Raw genomic sequence first — 25,127 nt, 5'->3', positions numbered from 1 at the left:
AGCATACCAGGACAAACACCAAGATGTGCCACTCCCAGCCGGATTCCCTACTAAAAACTAAACGGAGAGGGGAAATCATAGGTTTGTAATCAACAGCATCTCAAACATGAGCCGTGGGTAGAAATGACTACCCTCTGGAAAATATGGCCATGCCGCACACAGATCAAGGCCTTGGAATGTGAGGTATTTCCCTCTTAGAAATGGGAAACAATCTACTTAATCATACCAGTGGCAATAAAAGGGGATGTTCAAATTAATGTCCACTTTTTCACCATTTGGCAAGATATTAAAATAATAAAACATCGGGGTTCCAGGAAAACACAGTATCTGTACAAAAAAGCTAATTTACACTACTTAAAAGCTGACAAGTACAGCTTTGTGGTTCTAATGCCTTTGGAAAGTCCTCCTAAGAGGACCTCTACCCCACTGAGCCCCACCAGCTCAGATACTTCTCATGCCTTTGAAAGGATCTGGGGTGAGCTGGGCTTCTGAGATGGTTACTGATCATTATTAGTACGTAAGTGTCGGAATCATAATTACTTTTCCTCATTCAAGAGTTGAAATGTTAGTGGACTTCTCCCCTCACCATATTCCCCATGACCTCCAACCCAGTTGCCCTCCACAAATGCCTGTTGGGACTAGTCAGACCATGCCTACTTCTAGGTATCTGTGGATGATCATACTCTGATTATTGGAATTTTCAGATAAGAATAACGTCGCTGTAACACTTTTTAAATTTATACTGCGTGTATGTTGAAGAAAGATACTATCAAAAGCTACCAGAATGAAATTTCTATGCCACATACAGAAAGTGCTAGTTGTGGTAATGACAGCAAGTATTTACGTAAGTCTTGTGCCAGGCACTTTATTGCTTTAAACATTTAAATTCTCCCAATTACCTTTTGAAGAGGTACTATTTCTCTCCCCCATCTCACAGATCATGACACTGAGGTAACCTGCCTAGGATCACACAGCTTGTGAGTGGCAGATCCAAGTCAGGCTTTGCCTAGGGAATCTGGCTCAAGAGCCTGTACTTTCAACCATGTGCCTGAAAAGTGAAAAAAAAATGATCCTTCGCTCAATAAAAAGACTGATACCAAGCACTACTAGTGCAAAAATGTTAACGGACGCTCCAACTCACCTGCATCACTGGCAAGTTACATTCTCATAAGCATCTATTTCTATCATTTACACTGAACAGGATGATCCTCTCACAGTTGTATTTAAAAAAGTCTCCCCAGGCAAGCCAAAAAAAAAACCTATTATACTTTACCTGGGGGGAAAAATGTATTCCTTCCAGGACTTTTCAGTAGCTTTTAAGTGAATCTTTGTGCTGCAGAGAACTAAGTGAGGGATACTGAGGGTTACAAAATTATCTTAAATATTTAAAAAACAAAAAACAAGCTCTTGCTACAACTTGATATGTGTTATAATTACAAGTTTTTTAGTTTACATGAAAAGGAAAAAGTGTGATTATAACATAGCCTTAACACTTTGGCTATGGGGTATCTGGTATTCCTTCTAGATACCCACACTGGATAGAAAAAATTATAAGGAGGTTTCTGGCACTAAGACTTCTAAGGCAACAAAAGGTTAACTGTCACATTCTTATGATACAAGGAAAATTCCATATTTAAATAATGGCTGTGTTTTCAACCTATTTTTAACGAGATCTTACAAATATCAGGAATTTAAAGAAGAAATATTTCATGCACTTTTAAACCAACTTTTAAGACAAGTAATTTTAGAACTGGCCAGTTTTCAACATCAAAGTTTTATGAAATTGTTTTACAAACCAAAGTGTCTAACAGAAGAAGGCCCACAGGTTAGACCATATACTACAGCCATGTAATTTATTCAGTTAAAAATGAGAATTTGACCAGAAATTCACTATTATGATAAATCCTGGTAACTTTTGAGTCTGTTTTCTTCATTCCTTTACATATCCCCACAACCAATCTTTAATTTATGCTAGCATAACATAGGAATCTATAAGAAAAAATTCAAGATTGGCAATTGGTTTTTTCAGAGATTAATTAGATACACTAAATTTGACTCTATCCAAGATGGACTTTAAGGCATGATATAAAAATTCAGTATTTCCTACCAATGTGTAGTATACAAGATGATCTTAGAATTTTAATAGAATTATCTACATGTCAAGGCATATTTGTTTTCCATTGGTAGTACTGACATAAAAAGTGGAAAAACGGTACACATATGAAAATATGGTAAAGAGTGTGATGGTATGTAAATAGTTAAAGTTTGGGAAACTAATTTAATTAACTCCATTACTAAAATCATTTAAATGGTTTCCATATACGCAAAATTGGTTTTGTCATTAGGAGGTGATGGTTTTAACCTAAAACCTACTCTTAAAGAGTATTTAATAGGTAAATGCAGTCGTACTAATTGACCTAAAAATTTTACCAAGAGGTAGTTATAGTTCTTAAAAATGGGGGCACCGTTAGCCCCGTGCAGCACTGCAGGTTGATTAGGAAGGAACGCTGGAAGCCAGGCTGCCAGAACAATACCATCCAAACTTAAAAGATTTGTATCAAAAAACAAGTTACAGATGGATGGTAGTGGGGACTACACAACATGGATGTACTTAGTGCCACAGAACTGTACTTGAAAAAATGGTAAAAATGGTAAACCGTATGTTAGGTATATTTAATAATATTTTAAATACCAAAAAAAAAACAAAACCCAGCAAATAACAATGCTCTATTAATATGAAGGAAAAAATGATTTCCACCTAAAGTCCCAAAGAAAGTAAACCAGAAAAAAATGCTGTTTGAGTCTATAAAGGTTAAGTCTCTTACTTGAGTAAAGAATAAACAAAAAAGAGTTGAGCTTTTCTCCTCTGATCTCAGAATCAACTGTCCACGGTAAAAACACCAAGATATCCTGGAAAACTAAAAATATATAGATCACCTATATAACTTTAATTACTGAAGCTTTCATTTTTTTATTTCTATTCACTCTTTGTTAAATGGAGTACAGTAAATGTACACAAACTGTAAATACAGAATATTAAGAGCCTAGTAACTAAGTCAGAACCAGGTAAAGGTAATTAAGGCAGCTTAGCTGTTTTATTTCTCCTGGCTATTGGCACAGCACCAGCCTTCTGTTCTATTTCTGAATTCCCTCTATCAGGCATTTTAATTGTTTTAATAGCAACCATGTTAATACAATTCCAAAGCAAACACTAAGTTTGTCCCAACTTAGAAACAGGGTCTTCAGAATTCTCTCTGGCAAATTCCCTATTGGAGGCCATCACCGGATACAGATCAAAACATTGTCCTGAATTTAAACATTATCAACTTTTCTAGACATTTGCCAATCTCTTCTCTGCTATGAATACTACCAAATGTGAACCAGTGCAGCACAAGCTATAGAAAAATTCACAACTTAAAAGGAAAAATCTAATTTTAGATCCAAATTATAGGTTTCTTAAGGTATTTCCAATTCTCAATTCAGTTATTTTATATTAAAGAATGTGTATGTATATAAAAGAATGTAAATGTGTATCTTCAACATAACCAATAGTAAGTACAACCTGCTCAAATAGGGGTGCAACACTATTTTTAAATTAGAAATTCAGACCCGCTAATGAAGATATTCATTTAGCTGATTTTAGTAAGTTCCATGTCCTTTGCCTGCAGTCCATCTTCATATCTATATTCCTGTCTGTTGTCTTTTCTACTTAGTAGCAATCTAAAATTATTATTTATAGATTTTCCCCATGAAAACCAAGTAGGGACACACCATCTAGTCCTGTAAATAGGCTTCAGACTAGTGAATTCTACTTTCTTGGTCTCACTGATATCTCAGGTCTGGTTCCACATCTATAAAGAGTCCCTTCCAAACTTACAGACCAGACCTTTTCTGGTCTATAAATTCTAGAAAACTGAATGAGAAAAACACTCTGATGCTTTACATTTCCAAAGATTTCTAGAAATAAAGACATCTTTAGCTTTCACAGCTCTTACGTCCCGTAGTTTCTCCCCCTTGCTAATCCTATTCTAACCACTTTTCTTAGACCACTAGAGATCTGGCCTAAGCCTAGTTTTCTCTCTGCAAGGGGGAAAACAAATACCCATTTGGTTGTCTCCATATAAAGAGTTCAGTGTCTCCTTTTTTGTTGTTGTTAAAGAGAAATGTAAGAGAAAAATGGCTACAATTACCCAATTCAACTCTATCTCCATCTACAGTGGATACTGGACAAATATATCTTAGCTGCTTAAGAAATTTGTTTGAAAACACTGTTTAGTATGCAGCTATTGGTTCAGTGTTTAGAACACACAGTACATCTTAAAGATTACAGAAATTCTTTCAAACTTGTTTCCCTATTGAAACTTCTGATGAAATATGCCAGACTGCTGGTTTAAAACAGAGGGATTATTTGGCATAATAATAAGAGATCATGCACATTTGTGATTATGCTTCAACCTTTTCTTCAAAGGTATGGACTATATCAAACTAAGTGTTACTTTTATACTCAACAATCATGATTTTATCTTTCTCTTTCTTCTTTTTCTCCATGGCTTCTGAAACAAATCAAATTTAGTTTATCCCACAAGAGCACATTTGCCCAAGCACTTAACTACATCAGCAGTATCCACTGTCAAAACCATTTCTATGTTAGGATAAAACTCACCTGGATCATTACCCAAAGCCTTAGAATTACATAACTTAGGTGGCTCTTTGCTTTGCCTGGTTTAAATCTTCCTGAACCTTAGATTTCAAACTTTCAAAAATATCTGAATGAACAAATTCACTAATCTGAAACAGATACCCTGAAAATCTTTTAAGATAACTTCCTTAAAACCCCTCAATCACACTATAAACTTCTTTCAACCTGTTATAATCAAAGAATTTTTAAAATACTATAATTATTTCTGTTTGCAGGAAAGAATATGTTCTATTCAAGTGAAACATTTTTTTTAATTGTGTGTTTATTATAATCAAAAAGCATTGACTGAGTTCCCCAGAAGAAATTCCACTTGCTTTTGCAGAAATCGGTACGTTACCTTAAGGAAGCTGACCGAAGACTACTGATTTTCAATCTCCATTAATCTTTTCATAATTAAGTCCATAGTAACTAAGATATTTCAAACTGCATTACTTAGAAATCCACAAAAAGTTGCTCTTTAAAAGTTCCAAGTTTCCAAAAGTGTCAAACTGACATTGTATCACATTTAAAAGCTAAGTTGGACGCCTAAAATATGAAAGCAACTTTAAAAATCTTGGGACAGACTTGCCTCCACAGGCAATCAATCAGATTTTTCACTAACAATACAAAGCTAAAAATGGAAAATAAGAAATCAAATCTTAGGGACAGATGGACCATGTAGAAAAATAGTGAGCTAAGTTACAAGCCCCAAAAACAATGATACCTGAGGCAGAAGATCAAGCAGAAAAGAGATTGATTTTAATTACACAAACGTAAAAAAAGAAAAAAAAAGAAAAAGAAGCATGTGATGAAATACTAAAGCTAAAAATGAAATAATTAAAATCCATACACTTATGAGAAATTGGCTGGAGGAGGGTCTCAAGTCTAGAAGCATATCAGACCTCTATACTACAAAACCTCATTTTAAGAATATATTGATTAGTCACTTATCTGAATTTTATCATGCTCAGATTATATATTCCCTGATAGGGCAAATAGGAAAATAAGTGATTTTTTTCATCTCCTCTATACACTATTACAAAGAATAATTTTCTACCATCTTGAAATTTTTCAAAGCTTTTTGAGAAACACACACAAATAATTTGGATTTAGTTGATTTTATTTACAGCTTGTTTTTTTTACATTTCAGAGCATTACACAATTACATTTTCTCATTTTCTGACCTGCAAACAGATACCTTAAATGGAAATATTTTTTAAAAATTATCAAACTAGGTACATCCAAAATGCAACAATTACATATATGACAATTAATTCACAAAGTGTAATTTACCAGGACGTATCCTAAGAATTTAGGAAGAGCCAGTCAGGAGAAATCTGACCAAATTTAGCAATCAACTGTTTACATATCCAAAGACAAACCTATCTAACCTCCCAAACCAGAAGTCTGAAAGTTTTTGTTAAGTCCCCACTGGACAAGAGAGCGAGCGATGATTCAGACCTAGCCAGCCTTGACAGTCTTAATCCCAAATACTGGGCTATTTCCCCAGTGTGCAATTCAACAGCAAGCATCTCAGTTTGTCAGACATCTAAGTATCAAACTCCTGTGCCATTACGCACATAGAAAGGCTAAGTGTTCATTAATTAAAAAACAAGTAGTCATTACATATCCTCACTATTCCCCCTAGCTCACCAGCCCTTACTATGATCCCAGATATGCAACCTGTGTCACATAGTGACAGGCTATATTTGATACATGTATGTATCTATGCATACACACACACATATATTTACATGTGTGTATATACATATACACATACACACAGTACTAGGTACAAATGGCAATTAACAGTCCCTGCAAAAATTCATTTTCAGTTGAGGCTATGGCTCCTATGCCTTGGGGTGGTTTTAGACTTCAAAACTGAAAAATACTAAAATCTCACTTCCTTAAGACAAAATTTGATTGCTTGTTCAGTTTAAGCTTCTCAGTCTAAAAATGGCTGTAAGGTTAAGTATAAAAAAGCAGCCAACTGAATGCAAGTTCTCTCTCCAATTTGGCCAAGCTACCTCGTAGAAGTTATCCCTAACTAGACTAGAAAATCTGTGGCGCCTTCCAAAGGTTCTTGCCTACCTTACTGTCCATGTTCACGTTTCAAACTGTGTCAACAGAGCCCGCACTTCAGGGGTCAGCTGTTTGGCAGCCTTAGCTGCCTCTGTGATAGCCTTGCGATACAGGCCCTTTCTCTTCTTATTAAAGCGTGACTGGAAGTTTTCTAAAAAGGGGGAGAGTTGCGAAAGAGCCAGGAAAGATGTTGTTGGAGACCCGAACCATGAAATACGGGCCTCCTGTCGGACTAAAAGGCCGTTATCTTTCCGGCTCACAGTTATAGTAAGAATACGGGCTGGCCACCAGGGGAAGCCATATATCTTGGCCCAAACAATGTCCCCTACACATATGGTCCTGCCATCTGGTGTGACGCACTTAGAGACGTTTTTGGAAAAGACTTTCATTTTCAAGGAATTACTGAGCTTTTTCTCTTCCTTTGAAGAGGAGGAAGTAGAGGATGTGGAAGGTGCATGCATACAGCCTGGAGGAAAATCAAAGCTTTCAGAAGAACTACACTCAGAGTTGGAGGATTTCAAATCATCTGTGCTATCAATGCTACACACTGAAGCACTGGAAGAGTCAGATTTCTTTTGATTTAAGGTCATGTAAACAGAGACATTGCTTCTGCTGCCCTTTTTGCCCAGCGTCTGTGGTTCATCCTGCTCACCAGGCACAAGCACTTCAGTTGTGTCCTGAACCTCACTGCTGGCCTCTTCAGGGCCTTTGGAGGGACTCTGATTTTCTGAAGGGGCCTCACCTGCTGAGCGGGTAGAGGTGCAGCGGGACTGGGGCTTTGGTGCCATCTTGCCGCTCCGCATTTTCTCCAGTCCTGTCTTCAGAGAAGAGTCATTTTCTTCATTCCTGTACCTCTGTGGTTTTAAACGAACCCGGGGTGGAAGGGAACCTGAGCTAGGATTCTGGTATCGACGTGTGAAATGGACTTTTGAATGTGCATTTTTGGACGTAGAGGTTTCACTTTGCTTCTTCTGTGCCTTTTCTTTGGCAATTTTCAGCACTTCCCGAGCTTTTGCATGATCCATGTTCTTATTCTGGAGCACTTTTTTAGTACTTAACTGAGCTTTTGATGTATTTGCCTGAGCAGAAACTTTGACTACTCTGCCTCTGCTGTGAGCAATATTTGAAACCTTAACCACAGCATTTCTTTTCTGGCTTTCATTTTGGTTTTTCCCATCCACCTTATGGTCAGTTTTCAGTTTTTTGTTCACAGTAGTTACACTTTCATTTCTCCGTTTTTTATCTTCATATTTAGAAGAGTCACTTGCACTACTACCTTTTCTAATTTCTTTTTTTTCAGCAACGACACTGTTTTTACACTTGTCACACAAGACTTGCCTGGGTCGTAGTTTAATAGCATTCATTATTGAAGTAGGTTCTTCCCTGTACATTTTTCGTTTGGGTCGCTTAATTTTCCGAGGAGGTGGCTGAGGTATTGATTGGTTATATGTGTCCCTGATAAACAAAGGGGGAGGATAAGGTGCTCCTTCATGGAAGAGAGGTGGTGGTTTGGAAGTCCACAGGCTTTCGGCCAAGCTCAGCTCAGGAGGCGGGACAGGAGAAGGGTCTTCGGGAACAGCACCATTCACTTCACGCTTGACATCTGTCCCTTCTTGGAATGTATTATTTTGGAGCTGCATGGCTTCAGGTTTATCCTTATATTCCCTTTTGGGAAATACTGTCACAGGGATCCCATGGGGCCCAAACCTTTGAAAGAAATGAAAGGAAAAAAGAAGCCATTAAGTTAGTGTCTATAATTCAGTTTCTTGAAACACCACCTAATGTTTATTTATATGACCTTTCCTGAAAACTATTTCGCTTTAAAAAACAAAACCAAAAACCTACAGACAACCTCCCTGGGTCCCAAAGCCCTCCATTTTTGGGGGGCTTACATTTTAGGTCTACACTCAAAAAGAAATACTCAATAGTTGCTCTAAGCAATGCCATAATAGCTGATGTTATTTAAAATAGATCTTTCCAGTCTTGAATCAGTAAGGATGTTCTATCAGATAGCTTAATAATTAATATCATTTGATATAACGTTCACTCAACTATAGACAACATGTCTAGTAAATGCAACTATAAATTTGTAACATACATATCTTCCTCTGGTTATAATGGCTTTCAAAAGCTTCACAAAACAAATTCAGCCCTAACTACCCCAAAATATTGAATCAGTAAAATCCCATCTCAACTTTATTGTTTAAACACTATAAAGATTCAAAGGCATTTGCTTCTCTACTGTTCTACCCTAACTCTTATGGCCTTCATCCAACCCGGCCACCCTCCCAAGAAAAAAACCACAAAAATACTAGAAATTCAGATACTCAAATAACCTCAAAAGCAGACAGGTATAGAGCTATAGCTTTCTAGCTTTTTAAAATCACATCATACATTAAGAAATATTTTCACACTACAATCCAATAAAATGTTTATGCATGTATACATGCATGCACATAAATACACTTAAGCAAAAGTTTCATTAAATACTTGACCTTATATTATGTGATACATAATTATATTTTTTTCTGCTCTGGTCTATTTTCATTTGTTTTGATGCTAGTCAGATGCATTAAATGGATTTCAAAACTCCCTTACAGGTCCAGACCCAGTTTGCAAAGCACTGGTATAGAACACAAATCTCTACAATTATCAGTTTCTAATAAAACAGGGGTCAAATAACCTTGTTTCTCATTTAGACTTAGAAATAACTGTGGTTTAATCTGCCTGGGCTAAACATTAAGAACCCTTAAATCTAAACTTGCTATACTCAGATTCCTGCATATAAAAATAAAATCACACTACCAAATGATTTCATCATGTACATGCTAATTTTAGGCACTCATTGAGTCAAACAGTACTGAACACAATACAATTCTAACACCAATCCTCTAAAGCAGAGGTGCTTAGAACCTAAGGACTGGCTTCAAGTAGTCAGGTAGAACCCCTGACATTATTCGATACAAATGTTTTGTATAGTTCTGTTTTTCTGGAGAATGAGTCTTGGTTCTCAGATTCTCTAAAATGTCTTTATGTCCCCAAAAAGGTACAGAATTCTTTGTTGGAAAGAAATCTTGAGATTAAGTTTTTAGGGCTGCAGATACACCTAAACTTGGGTAGGGATACAGGAAGAGCCAACACCAGGACATCTGGTTCCAACGCCTAAATGGTTTTCTTCCTGAAGTCTTGTTAGCTTGGCTACCACAAACCAACAACTTTTAGCAAATACAAACCACAAAGGAAGAGGAAAGCCTTTTTTACCTAGAGTGGGACAAATTTGGGTCTGGGCTAATCCACAAAGGAAGGACACATTCCCCACTATATCAAACTCTGCAAAAAGTAGCTTTCAACTCAACTATACTTCAATTATAAATAAATAGCTTTCTATTCTAGCATAGTATTTCATACCCAAGTGTTGCTTCCTGACTACTTAACTGCAAGGCACTTTGAGCATCTGGCCTTAGCTTATATGGAGGTGCTCAACAACCACTTTTTCAAGGTGACAGGAAGACAGAGGTTATTTTTGTGTTTTAATCTAGAGCTGCATAAAACAATATAACTTAGGAGGTGAGACCACTATTTGTATTAACAATAAAATTTTCTAACTTGTATAAGAAGCCATCATTTTGCCCCATTATACTTTCACTTGTTTCCATAACTGAGAGAACAAATTTCCTTCCTTTTATTAGGAATAACTAAACCTCGAGCATCTTAAAAGTTTTTTACCAACTTTGTATCCTCAAGCAGTACTAAACCTCTCTAAATTCAGTTTTTGCATATGTAAAAGGGAGTAACACTATTTTCCTACCTTAGAGAATTCAGGGGAGGATTACTAGGTCAACAAATGTTAGCCATTTTTCTTGGCTGAACTTCATTTAATTTACTTCATTTAAGTAATATGATCTTACTTTCAACTAATAATTTACCAGAGTTTGGGATCCTTTCTATATCTCTAATTCATTATTTCAATGTGAGGATGATCCAGCCAATTACTTTAAAGCTGTTTATATCACATAAGCTGTGAAATCTGATATGTCTACCTTCATGGAGTTTAATAAGAACATTAATTTCACTTCTGGGTTTTTCTTCTTCCTTGCCTTACCTTCTTAAGCATATAAAATACAAGCATTAAATGTTTTTAATAACATAGGGAGGCACTTAATTGTGTAATGATGAATGGAAACTGCAGGCACCAAAAGAAAAAGGGGGAAAAAAAAAAGACTGGTAATTGTGGGTAGTGGATTGGCAAAAGCAGAAAAAAATTTTTTTAATTTTTTTTAACATCTTTATTGGAGTATAATTGCTTTACAATGTTGTGTTAGTTTCTGCTGTATAACAAAGTGAATCAGCTATATGTATATATATCCCCATATCTCCTCCCTCTTGTGTCTCCCTCCCACCCTCCCTATCCCACCACTCTAGGTGGACGAGCTGATCTCCCTGTGCTACGTGGCTGCTTCCCACTAGCTATCTATTTTACATTTGGTAGTGTGTATATGTCGATGTCACTATCACTTCGCCCCAGCTTCCCCCTCCTCGCCATGTCCTCAAGCCCATTCTCTATGTCTACGTCTTTATTCCTGCCCTGCCACTAGGTTCATCAGTACCATTTTTTTTTAAGATTCCATATATATGTGTTAGCATATGGTATTTGTTTTTCTCTTTCTGACTTACTTCACTCTGTATGACAGACTCTAGGTAGAAAAATATTTTTAACTAATAATAAAACTTCCTCAAAGACCAGGAGGATAAATTATTGTAAGAGGAAAAGGGGAATCAGTGTCCTACTCCATCTTAGTAATCATTCTGTTACCCTTCCATGGACAACATTTAATACCATGGCCATGTTTTCAAACTGAGTGTGGAGAGGTTGGTTGTGGAATCAAATTTCATGGGTCACAGCTATGATTTAAATTAAAAAACAGTGTAAATATATGTAACTGCAATGAATCTGTTTCATGTATATATGTATATACAGGGGTCTACAGATAAAATATATTTGCAACTATGCTCAAAAGTTTGAAAGCCACTGACTTATGAAACTATTACCTTAATAAGAATATAAAGTAGGGCTTCCCTGGTGGCGCAGTGGTTAAGAATCCGCCTGCCAATGCAGGGGACACGGGTTCCAGCCCTGGTCCGGGAAGATCCCACATGCTGCGGAGCAACTAAGCCCGTGAGCCACAACTACTGACCCATGCGCCACAACTACTGAAGCCCGCACACCTAGAGCCCCTGCTCCGCAACAGGAGAAGCCACCGCAATGAGAAGCCCGCGCACCACAACGAAGAGTAGCCCCCACTCGCTGCAACTAGAGAAAGCCCGCCCACAGCAATGAAGACCCAACGCAGACAAAAATAAATAAATAAAATAAATAAATTTAAAAAAAAAAAAGAATATAAAGTAGCAACAAAATTATGTCTCCTAAAACCCCTAAAATCTAATTTCTCAAATACAGTCAGGGAAATCTGCAACACAACAACACTCGGTGGTGTTTGAAAATGGAGATTCTTAAGCCCTGCCCCAAGACTGGATGGTAAGACTCTCCTAGGGTGAAACCCAGGATCTGAATTTTTAGCAAGCATGTCTGCTTTAGCTTTTTCTAAGGTGAAGATATTTATGCCCCATATGAATGCTCACCAAAGAGTGACCTCAGCAGAGGAAGATTTTAATGATCAGTGGAGATGTGGAAAGCTGACTAGTGTCCCTTGCTTGAGCTTTTCCTAAAAGAACTTTTTACAAATACTCCATGAGTTGAGTAATAAGACTCAAACTATCTCTGCTCCTTCCCCTCCCCTTATTTGTGCAGCATGAGGGTATTTATTAATGTATTAGTGACTCATTCTAACCCTTACCCATTTACAATTTTTTGTACCCAAAAATTCTAAAGGAAAATTACTCAGGTATTATGGCTTAATTTAAAATAGCTTTTGGGGAAAACTAGGTAAAGTATACAAGAGACCTCTCTGCACTATCTTTGCAAATTCCTGTGAATCTATAAAAAGTTTTAAAACTAGCTATCATCTTAATAATTTAGGAGTAATGAGTGTCAAAATTCTGAGGAGGGAGAATACTGGGGCTTACTAGTTATTTTGTGTCAAAGCAAGAGAAAATCACTGTGAAAAAGAATCTTCAGCTAACGTAAATGCGAAACAAATGCTCAGAAAAAAAGTTCAGGCGGGTTAGTTGAGACAGGCCCCAGTGTTCTTTCTGGACCAAACCTCCCTCCAATAAATATATCAAGGAAAGACAAAAAGAAAGCTTTCCCTCTCTTAATTCTTTTCTCTTAAAGATGCTACAGTAGGAAAAAATTACATGCAACTAACTCATTTAAAAAAATATCTAGATGTATTTCATTTCAAGCAGATGTTTTCAGAAACTACCTCACTCCTTAAATTAGCAACAGGTTCAATCATAAAGGAGGAAAAACTGTGAAGCAAGTTTATCCTGGTTCACGTTGCATCTCTGCAAGATTGGTTATTATGGCAGAGTTTAATCTCAGGATGAATGAAATTAGTTCAATAGTCAGCTACATGCAATAGAAAATTTTACAAAATTAAATGTACATCTATGCCTCAAAAAATTAAAAATACAAGCCAGCACATCCACTTCTGGGTATATAGCCAAAATAATTGAGAAAAAAGGATCTCAAAGAGATATCTGCACACCCATGTACATAGTAGCATTCACCGTAGCCAAAAGGTAGAAACAGCCCAAATGCCTCTTAACAGACAAATGGATAAACAAAGTGTGGTACATACATACAATGCAACATTACTCAGTCTTCAAATAGAAATCCTGTCACATGCTACAACATGTAGGAACCTTGAAAACATTATGCTAAGTGAAACAAGTCCATCACAAAAAGATAGTGTATGATTCCACTTACATAAGATATCTGAAGTAGTCAAATTTATAGAACGAAAAAGTAGAATGGTTGCCGGGGACTTGGGGGAGGGAAAAATCAGGAGTTGTTTAAGGGGTATAGAATTTTAGTTTTGCAAGATAAAAAGTTCTGGAGATCTGCTTCACAACAATGCGAACGTACTTAACACTGCTGAACTATATACACTTAAAAATGATTAAAATGGTATATTTTATGTGTTTTTTACCACAATTAAAAATGTTTTTAATTGTCTATCTACCTAATGAAGAGTGGCAAGTTTGACGAGAAGCAGTATATTTCCATGGTAGTAAAGGAATTATTAGTCCAGGGGAAATAGTAATTACACAGGACAACACCCTGACCTGAGGAAGGACTCAAGTGAACATTCACCAATGAGGGCACATGAAGATCACATGCCCACAGATGTGGTGCCCGAGCACACAACATTGCATGTATAACCTGAGCCTCTCCTAAGCAAATATCAGACAACCCTAAATTGAGAAAGAGTCCCCATTACATATATTCTATATTATATTGCAACTAAATGCAATACATGATCTTTTACTGGACGAAAAAAGTTTTAAAGGACATTTTTGAGAAAAGTGACAGAGTAATGAAATATGGGCTACAAAACAGATAAAAGTTCTCTTATCAATGTTTCCTGAATTTGAAAACTATATTGTGGTTATGTACGAGAATATCTTTGATCCTAGGAAATAAATACTCAAGTATTAAGGGGTGAAGGAGAATGATGTATTGCAACCTACTCTCAAATAGTTCAAGGGAAAAACATGTTTATATAAAGAATGATAAAGCAAATGTGACAAAATGTTAAAAATCAGTGCATCTAGATAAAGAGTTTGAGTTCTCTGCTTTGAAATTATTTCAAAATAAAGTTTAAAAATTATTTTTAAAAGTATAATCTTAGATTCAGTTTACATCTCAGTTCCATCAAAACTTTCAAGGAGGGACTTCTCTGGCAGTCCAGTGGTTAAGACTCCAGGCGTCTATTGCAGGGAGCACGGGTTTGATCCCTGGTTGGGGAACTAAGATCCCACATGCTGTGGCATGGCCAAGAAAAAAAAAAAAAATTTCAAGCAAAGAAAGTATATAAAAAAATTTGTTCTACTTAAGCATAAATGCCAGCAAACTCACCTGAAGTACCATTAAGCACAAAATCTATTCAAATACAAGTATGCTAATTAGTCACACAGTATAAAACTAGGTCCCAACCCTAGGACCTAACTGTAGTAGGTGAGACCACAGTCACTGCCAAAAGAGGCTACAGACTAGAGGGAAAGAAAGCACCGAGGATTAGTGATTAGGCAATGAGCTTTGCAGGAAACTGACTACACCTGGAAGAGTCCAAACAGGTTAAGTGAAGAGCAAAACAGCAGAGGCAGAGACTGGTTGCCCATTTTTGAATGTTGGTAGCCAACTTAAGTTAGTTTAAAAAAGTGAAACACTGAGCAGGTGCAGAAAAGCCAACAGGTGAAAAGATGCAGCGTAGGAATTACCAGTCAGCAAACAGCCCCCTCCATAGGAGACAGGTAAGGATTCAGAGGCTTAAACAAGCAACAAAATACAGATAACCATCTGGTGGAAAAAGAGGGCATGTTGGTGAGTGTATAAGGGAGGGTTAGGTAAGAGTGTGATGGATGAAGAATACTCGTCTCAAAAATAAATAAATAAATAAAAAATGGTTCCGAAGAACCTAGGGGCAGGACAGGAATAAAGACGTAGATGTAGAGAACGGACCTGAGGACACAGGGAGGGGGAAGGGTAAGCTGGGATGAAGTGAGAGAGTGGCATGGACATATATACACTACCAAAGGTGAAATAGATAGCTATTGGGAAGCAGCTGCATATAGCACAGGGAGATCAGCTCAGTGCTTTGTGACCACCTAGAGGGGTGGGATAGGGAAGGTGGGAGGGAGACACAAGAGGGAGAGGATATGGGGATATATGTATACGAATAGTTGATTCACTTTGTTATACAGCAGAAGCTAACACAACAAGGTAAAGCAATTATACTCCAATAAAGATGTTAACAACAACAACAAAAAAATACTAGTCTCTCAAAAAGACAAGACCAGTGAAGGCTTCTGATTAAATATATAGTGATGGGACCAAAAGTGTACATCACTTCGTTAAAAAGTTTAGCTGTACTAGTCTGTTCCCACCATTTAATAAGTACAAAGAACACAAAAACATCTTCCTTTCCCTAACTTTGAAGTATGTCATTCTCAAATGTGAGCCCTTCTCAATTATGGTTTTTTAAAAAAATATTTATTTGGATGCATCGGGTCTTAGTTGTGGCTCGTGGGCTCTTTCGTTGCGGCGCGAGGGCTTCTAATTGTGGCGTGCAGGCTCCAGAGCACACGGGCTCAGTAGGTGGTGACCGGCGGGCTCTAGAGCGTGCAGGCTTAGTTCGTGCGGGCTTAGTTGCCCTGCGGCTTGTGGGATCTTAGTTCCCCGACCAGGGATCGAACCCTAGTCCCCTGCAATGGAAGTTGGATTCTTAGCCCCTGGACCACCAGGGAAGTCCCTCAATTATGTTTTAGAAGCATGTAAGAAGCAGAGAGACTGTAAGGACTAAATTTCCCTGATGAGACTATAACTTTCTCTTCATGACAAAGCCCGTAATTTTCCTCATAAGCCATCTGCCCCAAGGGGTATTGGGAAGAAAAGATTGAGACACAACCCCTACCATCCATCACAAAACTCCTAGTTATCTCATTCCCTCGTAAAATATAAATGTCATCCTTCCTTATTAAAAGGGGAAAGTTATACTTCACCAGTATTACCTGAAGCTTCCACAGACTTTTTCAAGGTATTTTGAAGATGCAGATTATACTGTAGGCCACAATACATTTAGGTTGAGTGGCTATTCAAGCAAACCCATTTAAGTGACTATAATAGCTGCTGTCATCTTAGTGCTGCCACTTAGTAGCTACTTCATAAAAGTATTATTAGTTAACAACGATATAGCATTTACTATGTGCCAGGCACTATTCTAAATATGTACTTATTTGCATCAGTTGATGTAATCATCACAATTTATAGCTGATGAAACTAAAGCACAGAGTGTAATGGCCTTCCCAAGATCACACAGCTAGTGAGCAGTAGAGACAAGACATGAATCCAGGCAGTCGGCCCAAAGTCAGGTTCTTAACCACTACTACTACTATTACTGCTTCCCCTCACTTCAAGTTACTTAACCCCTCTCCCTCCACCTCCATGCCCCCACTAAGGAAGTGGAGGAGCTAACAGGTACACATACTCTTTTCTGAACCCCATGGAGGTGAACAGGCTTCAGAATTCAGAATTTTCCCAGTTTCCAAAAGATAATAAGCACCTATCATCAAGCGTATTACTATTTCAGCAGTAAAATGAAATGAAAGAACATTCACGCTAAATGGGATAAATACATACAATATGCTCACATAATTTCAGTCAGGTTAGGGTCTGCCACCAAAAAATTAACAGAAGGTTCAGTTTTCAGAGCTTTTTGGATATTGGAATTGCAGTTAAGTAACTTGACAGAATTGTCAAGATTAACTTCAAGATTAATTAAGAGTATACATAATTGCTTACCATACAGCCTAGTACACAGTAAGTAGACTTGATACATGGTAACTATTATTAGAGTAAAATTAAAACATACTCAATTCTGTTAACTAAGTGAATGGATAGTGTTTTTAATTAAAAGCCCCAAGTATTACAAGGGCAATCTGCAGGGACTGTGGGTACCCAAATGGGTGAGGAGGGAGGGAGGATGACTTTATCAACGTACAAACAAAACATCCACCAATTATGAACAAGAATGCCAGGAAGTATCTTTTAAAATTAACCGAGGGCGGGCTGCATAAAAGTCTTAAAAGAACATCTCTGTAACCGTAAGAATTTACTCAATCTTTTAAAAAGTCTATGCAATCCCCTGTTATAAATATAGCTTTGCTTTTGGAGGGAGGGAAAAAAGAAGTTAAACCCGAATAATTCAGATTTTAAGCTCCCACTCATGTACCTTCAAACAATCCTCTAAAAACAACTTACCTGGATATTTTGGAAATAAAGATGGAAACAACTATAGAGAAAACACTGACGCTTCAGCCTTTTTAAAAGCAAAAATAGTCACAACATCTGTGTGGTACTCAAATTATTTAACTCCCTAACAGTAAATTCTTCTTTTAAAAAACCATCCAAGAAAATGATAATGACCACAAAGTGGCAAAATACTTCTAAGAGCAGACAGATCTTGACTTCACTTTTGTACAGCATCACTTAGAGAACGATACTTGACATTTTCCCAAGAAAATGAACACTGATATAAAAGAATCTTTTTAATTATTAACATAAATACTCATCACCGCTTTCAAACACTTGAAAAGAATTCCCTTGGTCCTGGCCCTATGACACCAATAAGCAGTTTTAAGTTCTCTATGTTTCCATTATGATTTCTATGTACTTTTGATATTTCTTTTGTATTATGTCCAACAGAGTCTACCACACAGAGGTCTAAGTTATTTCTCAACAGATGGACTTTTTCTAAAAGGCAAATTATTCAATTTATTTCACTATTTCTATTTTACCAAAAACAGGTTGTCCAACAACTTACTATATGTTAGTCTTTAAATTCTTTTCCAATTCAGTCATCCAGCACTTAATGCTGATCTCGTGCTCAACAAGATTCAAATGTGACATTTTGTGATTCCTCCCATGACGAAGTGGACTCCACTGTTGCCAGGGCCAGGCCCACCAAGGCAAAACATTTAAGACCTAGGACCATATATGAAGAAGAAACCCCATTTTCAAAAATGCCTGAAGAATTCACTAAATTGAACTGAAGAGCAATTCTTATCTTAAAACCAAGCAGCGATTCCTGGTTGAGTGAGGAACAGAGCGCTCTGCCCTTCCTACCTACCAGGGTAACTCCCCACCCAAGTCATAAGCTACATGGTAATGGCAAAATATAGAAATGTATTAGAATTAGAACAGGGTTGTTTTCAAACCTTAGAGAATTGTATATCATTCAGAAAAGCATCTTCAATTTCTCAGTGCTTTCCTATTCAAACACAAAATGTAACTCTCACAAACTGCTGTGACTCCCAGCTGTTCATCTTATTCCATAAGCAAAAAGGCATCTTCGATACACCTACTAATATCTACCACTTATAGTTCTAGGCAATTTAATCTCTCTGAGCCTTCCTGTCTTTATCTGTGAAATGGGTATTAACAGAATTTACTTCATTCGATTTTCTAGAGAAAATGAAACAATGTACACAAAGTGCACAGTGCCTAAAACAGGAGTGGGAAATACATAGTAGCTATTATTAATTACAAAGTAAAACTTGGCAACCTTCCTAGATGGTGGGAATAGGCAGAAAAGTGAAGTCAAATACTATAGAAGGTATGTGTTTTAAAAAGCTAAAAAACCATTATTCTGTTTTAAGGCCACTTGGTACAAAGGGAGAGAGACAAAAATTATGGACTACTTAAATTTCTAGTGGGCAGCCAGATTTAAGAAAAAATTTGCAAGTCTAATTACCAGTTCTACAAAAAGTATCTGGATCTGCCACCCAAGTGGCCCATACCCATGTGTATTGCTTACTTTATAATTACATTCCAATCAAATTACCCAATAACTTTAAAAACAGGTTTAACACATTTACCTTCACACCATTTTGACGAAACTATCCCCTAGAAGTCAATTATCTCCAAATATGTTCTAAGAATCATCTGCATCGGAATCACCTTGTTAAAAACAAACTGGTGGAGTGGAGCTCAGAAATCTTAAGCACATTTGTTTTGAGAACAACTGCCCAAAAGATGTTTAGCCAAAACATTCTATATTAAATCCACCCAGAGTATAACTTAACCTCCACTTTCCTGCAAGATCTGCCACTAAAGCAACCTCTGTTCTGCTGGTGTGCCTCAATTAATTAGGGAATTAAGGTAGAACAGGACGAATAAATATCAAGAAATAAGGATGCACTTCAGAGGCACAAATAACTACTAAGAATATCTTTCATTTTTAATCCATGTGAAATTAACTCAGCCATAACAGAGAAGATGAACACATAATACACAAATTCTTTAATGGCCCCCCACAGAAAAACTGATCTTAAGAAGATTAAACCTAGTTTCATCAGGAGCTTTGCTTTAAAACAGTACACTGTGAAGTATGGTCTTATTTACACATAAAAGGCTGAAAATTAACCTCATTAGAGACCCAACTCCAATAAAACATACCTGGCATAATTTGTGTGTAACACATCTAGTTACCTAGTTCATGAAATTTATTTAATAATGTGATGTTACACAGATTCTTTACATTCAAACTAGACTCTTAATGTCCAACAACTAATCATTTCCAAAAAAATAAATCACTGCAGTCCAACAAGTGATGAACAGCTCACTCTCAGTACTGTATATACTAGTACAGCAGTAGGTGTCCTAAAGCTGCCTGGGTCAGCAAGTGATTAGCACTTGTCTCAACGCGATTTCACTGTGGAAACCTTTTATCAACACCTTCCGGTATAAGCAGAATAATCATCAAAAAATATTAAAAGTGTTTTAAATAGGTACAACTCAACACAATCATTCAAGCATACTACTTGAGGGCCTAAATTCTCAACCTGAACGCTTAGTAGAAGCTACTCATATCACTACTCACTGCTTCACCAGAATGGCTGTATATTTTTCCCACCAAAAGTAGGGCTATTGCACCATACGTTTCATGATCTCTGTAAAGAAAAAAAATCATTGTCTTGGTTTATATTTCCTTAAAAAACAAGTAAATCTACAACTTGTCTTAAGAACTTAGTGAAATCTGAAGATTTCTAAAGAAATCACCTCAATTATTTTTAATGCAACCCGCATACACACACAGAAAAGGCAGTATTTGTAAAAGATCAATTCTGAAATACAACCAGCTACAACCTTTAATAAGCATGTACCACAAAATTAAAATGCACAAGGGTTTTTAAGCATAAGCATTTACTTCATGATCCCTTAATTCGTATCAGGTACCAAAAAAATGGAATCAGAAAGGTTTTTCAGGATTTCAAAGCAGCTTTATAACTTTAAAGATGTAGAGAACAGTAACAAACAGTTTAAATGATCCCTCTTGTAGGAAGAAACCACAGGTCCCATTAAATACGTCCCTTCAAGAATAGATTGAGAAGACTGAGAAACTACCATCTTAGAGGGCTGGGCTGAAGGCTGGTTAAATTTTTCTAGGTTTGGAATTACTAAAGTTGGAGGTGTGTTTAAGGGATAGGCCTAGAAGTTTGCAGGCAGGCAAGAGATATCGTATCATTCCTACGGACCCAAAACAAGGCCCTTAGGGGACCTACAGTTGTCCCTTCTGTTTGCTCTTGAGGAAAAAGGCCTATTTTTAAAACGTTATGGAAATGCATCCAAGGGGATGCAATCGGAAAAAAAATCCAGAACGTGGAAAATTCTACCAAAAAAAGTCTATGGATTAACAAATCAACTGCAAGGAAATAAAAGTAATGGCAGGAGAACTACAGATGAAAAACTTAGGAAACTTCTCAACCAATTGCAATGTATAAACTTTACTTGAATTCTAATTTGAACAAAACTTAGATGTTGAATTTGAGACACTGCACATGATGATGTAAAGGAATTGTTGCTATTAAGTTCGGTGTGACAACAGTAGTACAATTAAATTTTTAAAGTTCTTATCTTTTTACAGATCTCTACTGAAATACTTATGGTAAAATTATATGTTTAGGATTTGCTTTAAAATAATCCATTGGAGGTGGGCATAGGATGAAACACATTTGGCTAACAGCTGATAAATGTCGAAGCAAGGGACATTCATTTACCATAATACATAATACATGGATGTTCATTTACCATAATAAGAAAATTAAACAAATATTATGGTACAACCACTGATTATTCTGTCTAAAATAAGACAGTTTAGCAACCTGAAGGAATGCTTATTATATAATGCTAAATGAAGAAACAAATGTACCTATGTCAAAATTTCAAAAGCGTAAGGTTAAGGAGGAAAAGAGAATAGGAAGACCAAGACTGAATTTGTGAGTTAGCTGATGTCTACTTTATCTGCTAGTATTAGACTACTGTCATTAGACATTGCTAATGAATTCAGGAGTAGGCAGGTAATTTAAACTACCTAAGAGGGCTGCGTATAAAACAGTGGAGAGGCCTAGAATAAAATAGAGAATGCATGCCTCAACTTAAAGGCATTCAAATAAATATTCCACTACATAAAATCCGTTTTAACCAGATATTCAAATATCCTCATTTTTAGGGTGACCAAGTCATTTACTTGCCAAAGCAAGCTACTTTGAATAAAGAAAGGAGGAGGTAACAATCAAACCAGGATGGTACAGGAAAACCAGACCACCTGGTCACCCTATTCACTTTATCTATATAAACTGAGACATTAAGTTTGTTTGCTTATTTGTGTTTAAAGTGAACTGCCTAAACTCAAAATGAATTAGCCTCATACACACTAGAGACTGAAGCCCAGCGAGGCACAGAGATATGCTCAAAGTCATGGTGTTAATTGAAGAGGCAGGTGCTAGAAGTCAGCACCCAAGTACCCTGACATGTCCAGATCAATCTACTATTTAGTACCATTTTCTTCTCTTTAGGTTTTGGTTTTTTTAAAATTACATGTGTCCTGCTCCTTTTTTTCCACAAAAAGAGTTTCTTCAAAAATGTGTTCTTCAATCAAATAATTCTAAAAATAAGGCAAAAAAATAATATAATAACAGGACGGTGAAGAATGTCCAACAAATGTTTATAAAAGCAGACTCTTGATCAATCCACATGTATATGAAATCCTGTACTCTAAAATGAAACACTTTTTCTACATGCTGGACAACCCTAAGACATTTCTGTACCGTGCATGATGTCAGAATAAAAAAATTAATAAAAGCAATAACTGGACCCTTGGAAGACCGGAGAAAAGCACACATACATTGATTGATGCACCTAGTAGCCTCCCAAATGTTACTTCTTTCCTGATTATCTCACTGAAGAGGCAAGAACCGAGACCTCAGAGCCTACTACATTCCCAGTAGAAAGCTAAGGAAATGGGGAGACTCCAGAGCAGCGTCTATGGCTATGAGCTGACTGAAGAATCTGTTTGGCTCCAACACCCATACACAACCTCTGTATTATCCCATATAGCTATTAACATCAAGATAAGCACTATATTTCAGAAATATGCAATTCTTTACTTACTGCTTAACAGGAAACCTGCCAGCCCAACTACCTTCCTAATATGAAATTAGAAAAAGCATAGGCTTTAGAATCAGATCAACCTACATTTGAGCCCTTACTTTGCCATTTACAAGCTAGCCAAATTGAAGGAACTTCAATTTCCTCCTATGTAAATGAAAAATACCACCAGAGTTATGAAGATTAAAGCATGTGGTACAAAGCCTGGTACTTAACAGGCACTCAATAGGAAGCTCTAGCTTTAATTTTTATTTTATATTGGAGTATAGTTGATTTACAATATTGTGTTAGTTTCAGGTGTACAGCAAAGTGATTTAGTTATACATATACATATGTCTATTCTTTTTCATATTCTTTTCCCATATAAGAGGAAACTCTTGTTATTTCTACCTAATGGTTTCATTCAATGGCCAATTCAAATAGGATACAAACTATTTTTATTTTTTATTTATTTATTTATTTTTTGGCTGTGCCACCTTGCGGGGTCTTAGTTCCCCAACCAGGGATGGAACCTGGGTCCGGGCAGTGAGAGTACTGAGTGCTAACCACTGGACGGCCAGGGAATTCCTGATACAAACTATTTTTAAAGCAACTGATGACTACAGTCACGGTCTTGGTAAAGTCTGTAAAGAGTTATCTCCTGGATCATCGGTTAACCCCAAAACTGTGCATAAAGTATGCAATCAACGTAGCACAGATTACAAAATATATTGGCAGATCTATTTTTCCAAATTATATAAAATTATGAAAAAAGATACTCAACTAGTCAATCACTGGTCCAACAATAATTCCCTGAAGTGCTAAATTTTAAAAACACTGCTGTATTTCCTCACCACTGCCACAATGTGTGTGACTCCCACATAAGCTTCTAGAAGGCACAGACTGTGTCTCATACATATAATATTCAGAATAGCTAGGAGGGTGCCTTATACAGATGTGCTCAATAAGTATTTGCTGAATGAAAAGTTGATATGGTTCCCTTAATGGCGTTTTAAAAAATACTTTAATGACAGGATCCTTTCACTTCAAAACATTAAATTGTAAAAGGTTCATAATAAGAATAGCACCCCCAACAAAAGAAGCTGCTGCTTATAAGCACTGTAGGTAAAACAGACCAAAACTCAAAAAACGAGTGGCTTTCCCCATGAAAGAAAATGTTAAAAAACAAAACACCAAGACAACGAGCACCTCAAAACAGGAAAGCACTGTCCATTCCATTCCCAGAAACAACTTACCTTTTTGCACCTTCCTTTTGCAGATTTGAAATCCAGATTCTCACACAATCACTGGCCTTCGCTTCTGTTTGATTCAATAGCATACACACTACTGAACGAACATACACATTCTCTCTCTTGCTATTATTAAATACATCAGTAGAAAGCACACTGGTCTTATTCTGCTTTCTAATACTGAAAACAAAAGTGCAAAAGTCCTAACCCAAAATTCTTTAAAAATAAAAAAACTAATTAAAAATTTTTTTTGAGATTTAACAATGTTTGAAGTAACTGTAAAGGCTCCCATCTTTTCCCATACTTCAATTATGTATTTTAAATGGCTTTCTTCCCTAAATGAGAAGATTCTTGTGTCTTGATGGGAGGGCAAGCAGTTACAAGTAAAACATACTAAAATAAGCCATTTCTAAACAGGTGAGATACCATCAGTGTGTGCTGTTGCAGGAAACAGAATGGAAAGCCGTGAATGGGAGTCTCTGCACTTCATATCTGCAAAAGAAGAGAATAAAAAGGTTAACTCTAGACTTTGAACAGAGTATCTTCATCTGTTTAAAGCAATGCCCATAAACAATTTAAATTAAAAAATGAAAATATGCTAAAACGAGGTTTGTAGGTGAACTCAACCATTTAAACTGTATCTACGGTTTTAGAAGTTAGTATCTTAACACTTTTATACCACACCATCTTGATATTAAAGGTTTAAAAAAAAATCCCATCTCTTCTTTAGACTTTTCTTAAAAGTTATCATTAGCCAATTAGCCAAATGTGCTAGGGGGAATTAGTTCTAACCGTAAGAATAACAGTCGAAGAGCTCAGTTTTAATAAATGTTCTTCCCTTTATAAGGAGTGGCAGTTAACCTTTTGGGAACCCCAATGCACACACCCCTCTCTCCGACCTCATTAAAGTTAAAGGTTAATTTGAGAACAGAGCAATCTCCCCTACCCAGCACCGCGTTCTCTGCGAAAATCCTTCTGTGTTTTGCACTGACCCACCCGCCGCAGTGTG

General features: G+C 36.7%; 1 protein-coding gene across 9 annotated transcripts in view; it reads right to left on the bottom strand.

The window, feature by feature from the left end:
- The window catches only part of PWWP2A (PWWP domain containing 2A), a 93,521-nt gene that overhangs the window by 9,450 nt on the left and 58,944 nt on the right, over nucleotides 1-25,127 (bottom strand). For 2 of the 9 annotated variants that reach the window (XM_036846715.1, XM_036846718.1), the window contains exon 2: nucleotides 7,503-8,467. The exons of 2 other annotated variants lie outside the window; for them this stretch is intronic. In XM_036846715.1, the coding sequence (XP_036702610.1) occupies nucleotides 7,503-8,467 (965 nt within the window). Of the gene's footprint in view, nucleotides 1-5,816; nucleotides 8,468-18,264; nucleotides 18,411-24,124; nucleotides 24,611-25,127 lie in introns of those variants that run through there. 5 more of the 9 variants (XM_036846717.1, XM_036846713.1, XM_036846714.1 and 2 more) reach the window with 4 other exon arrangements.

Source organism: Balaenoptera musculus, chromosome 3 (genome assembly GCF_009873245.2).
Source record: "Balaenoptera musculus isolate JJ_BM4_2016_0621 chromosome 3, mBalMus1.pri.v3, whole genome shotgun sequence".
NCBI classification, from domain to species: domain Eukaryota; kingdom Metazoa; phylum Chordata; class Mammalia; order Artiodactyla; family Balaenopteridae; genus Balaenoptera; species Balaenoptera musculus.
This window is presented reverse-complemented; position numbering and strand designations above follow the sequence as displayed.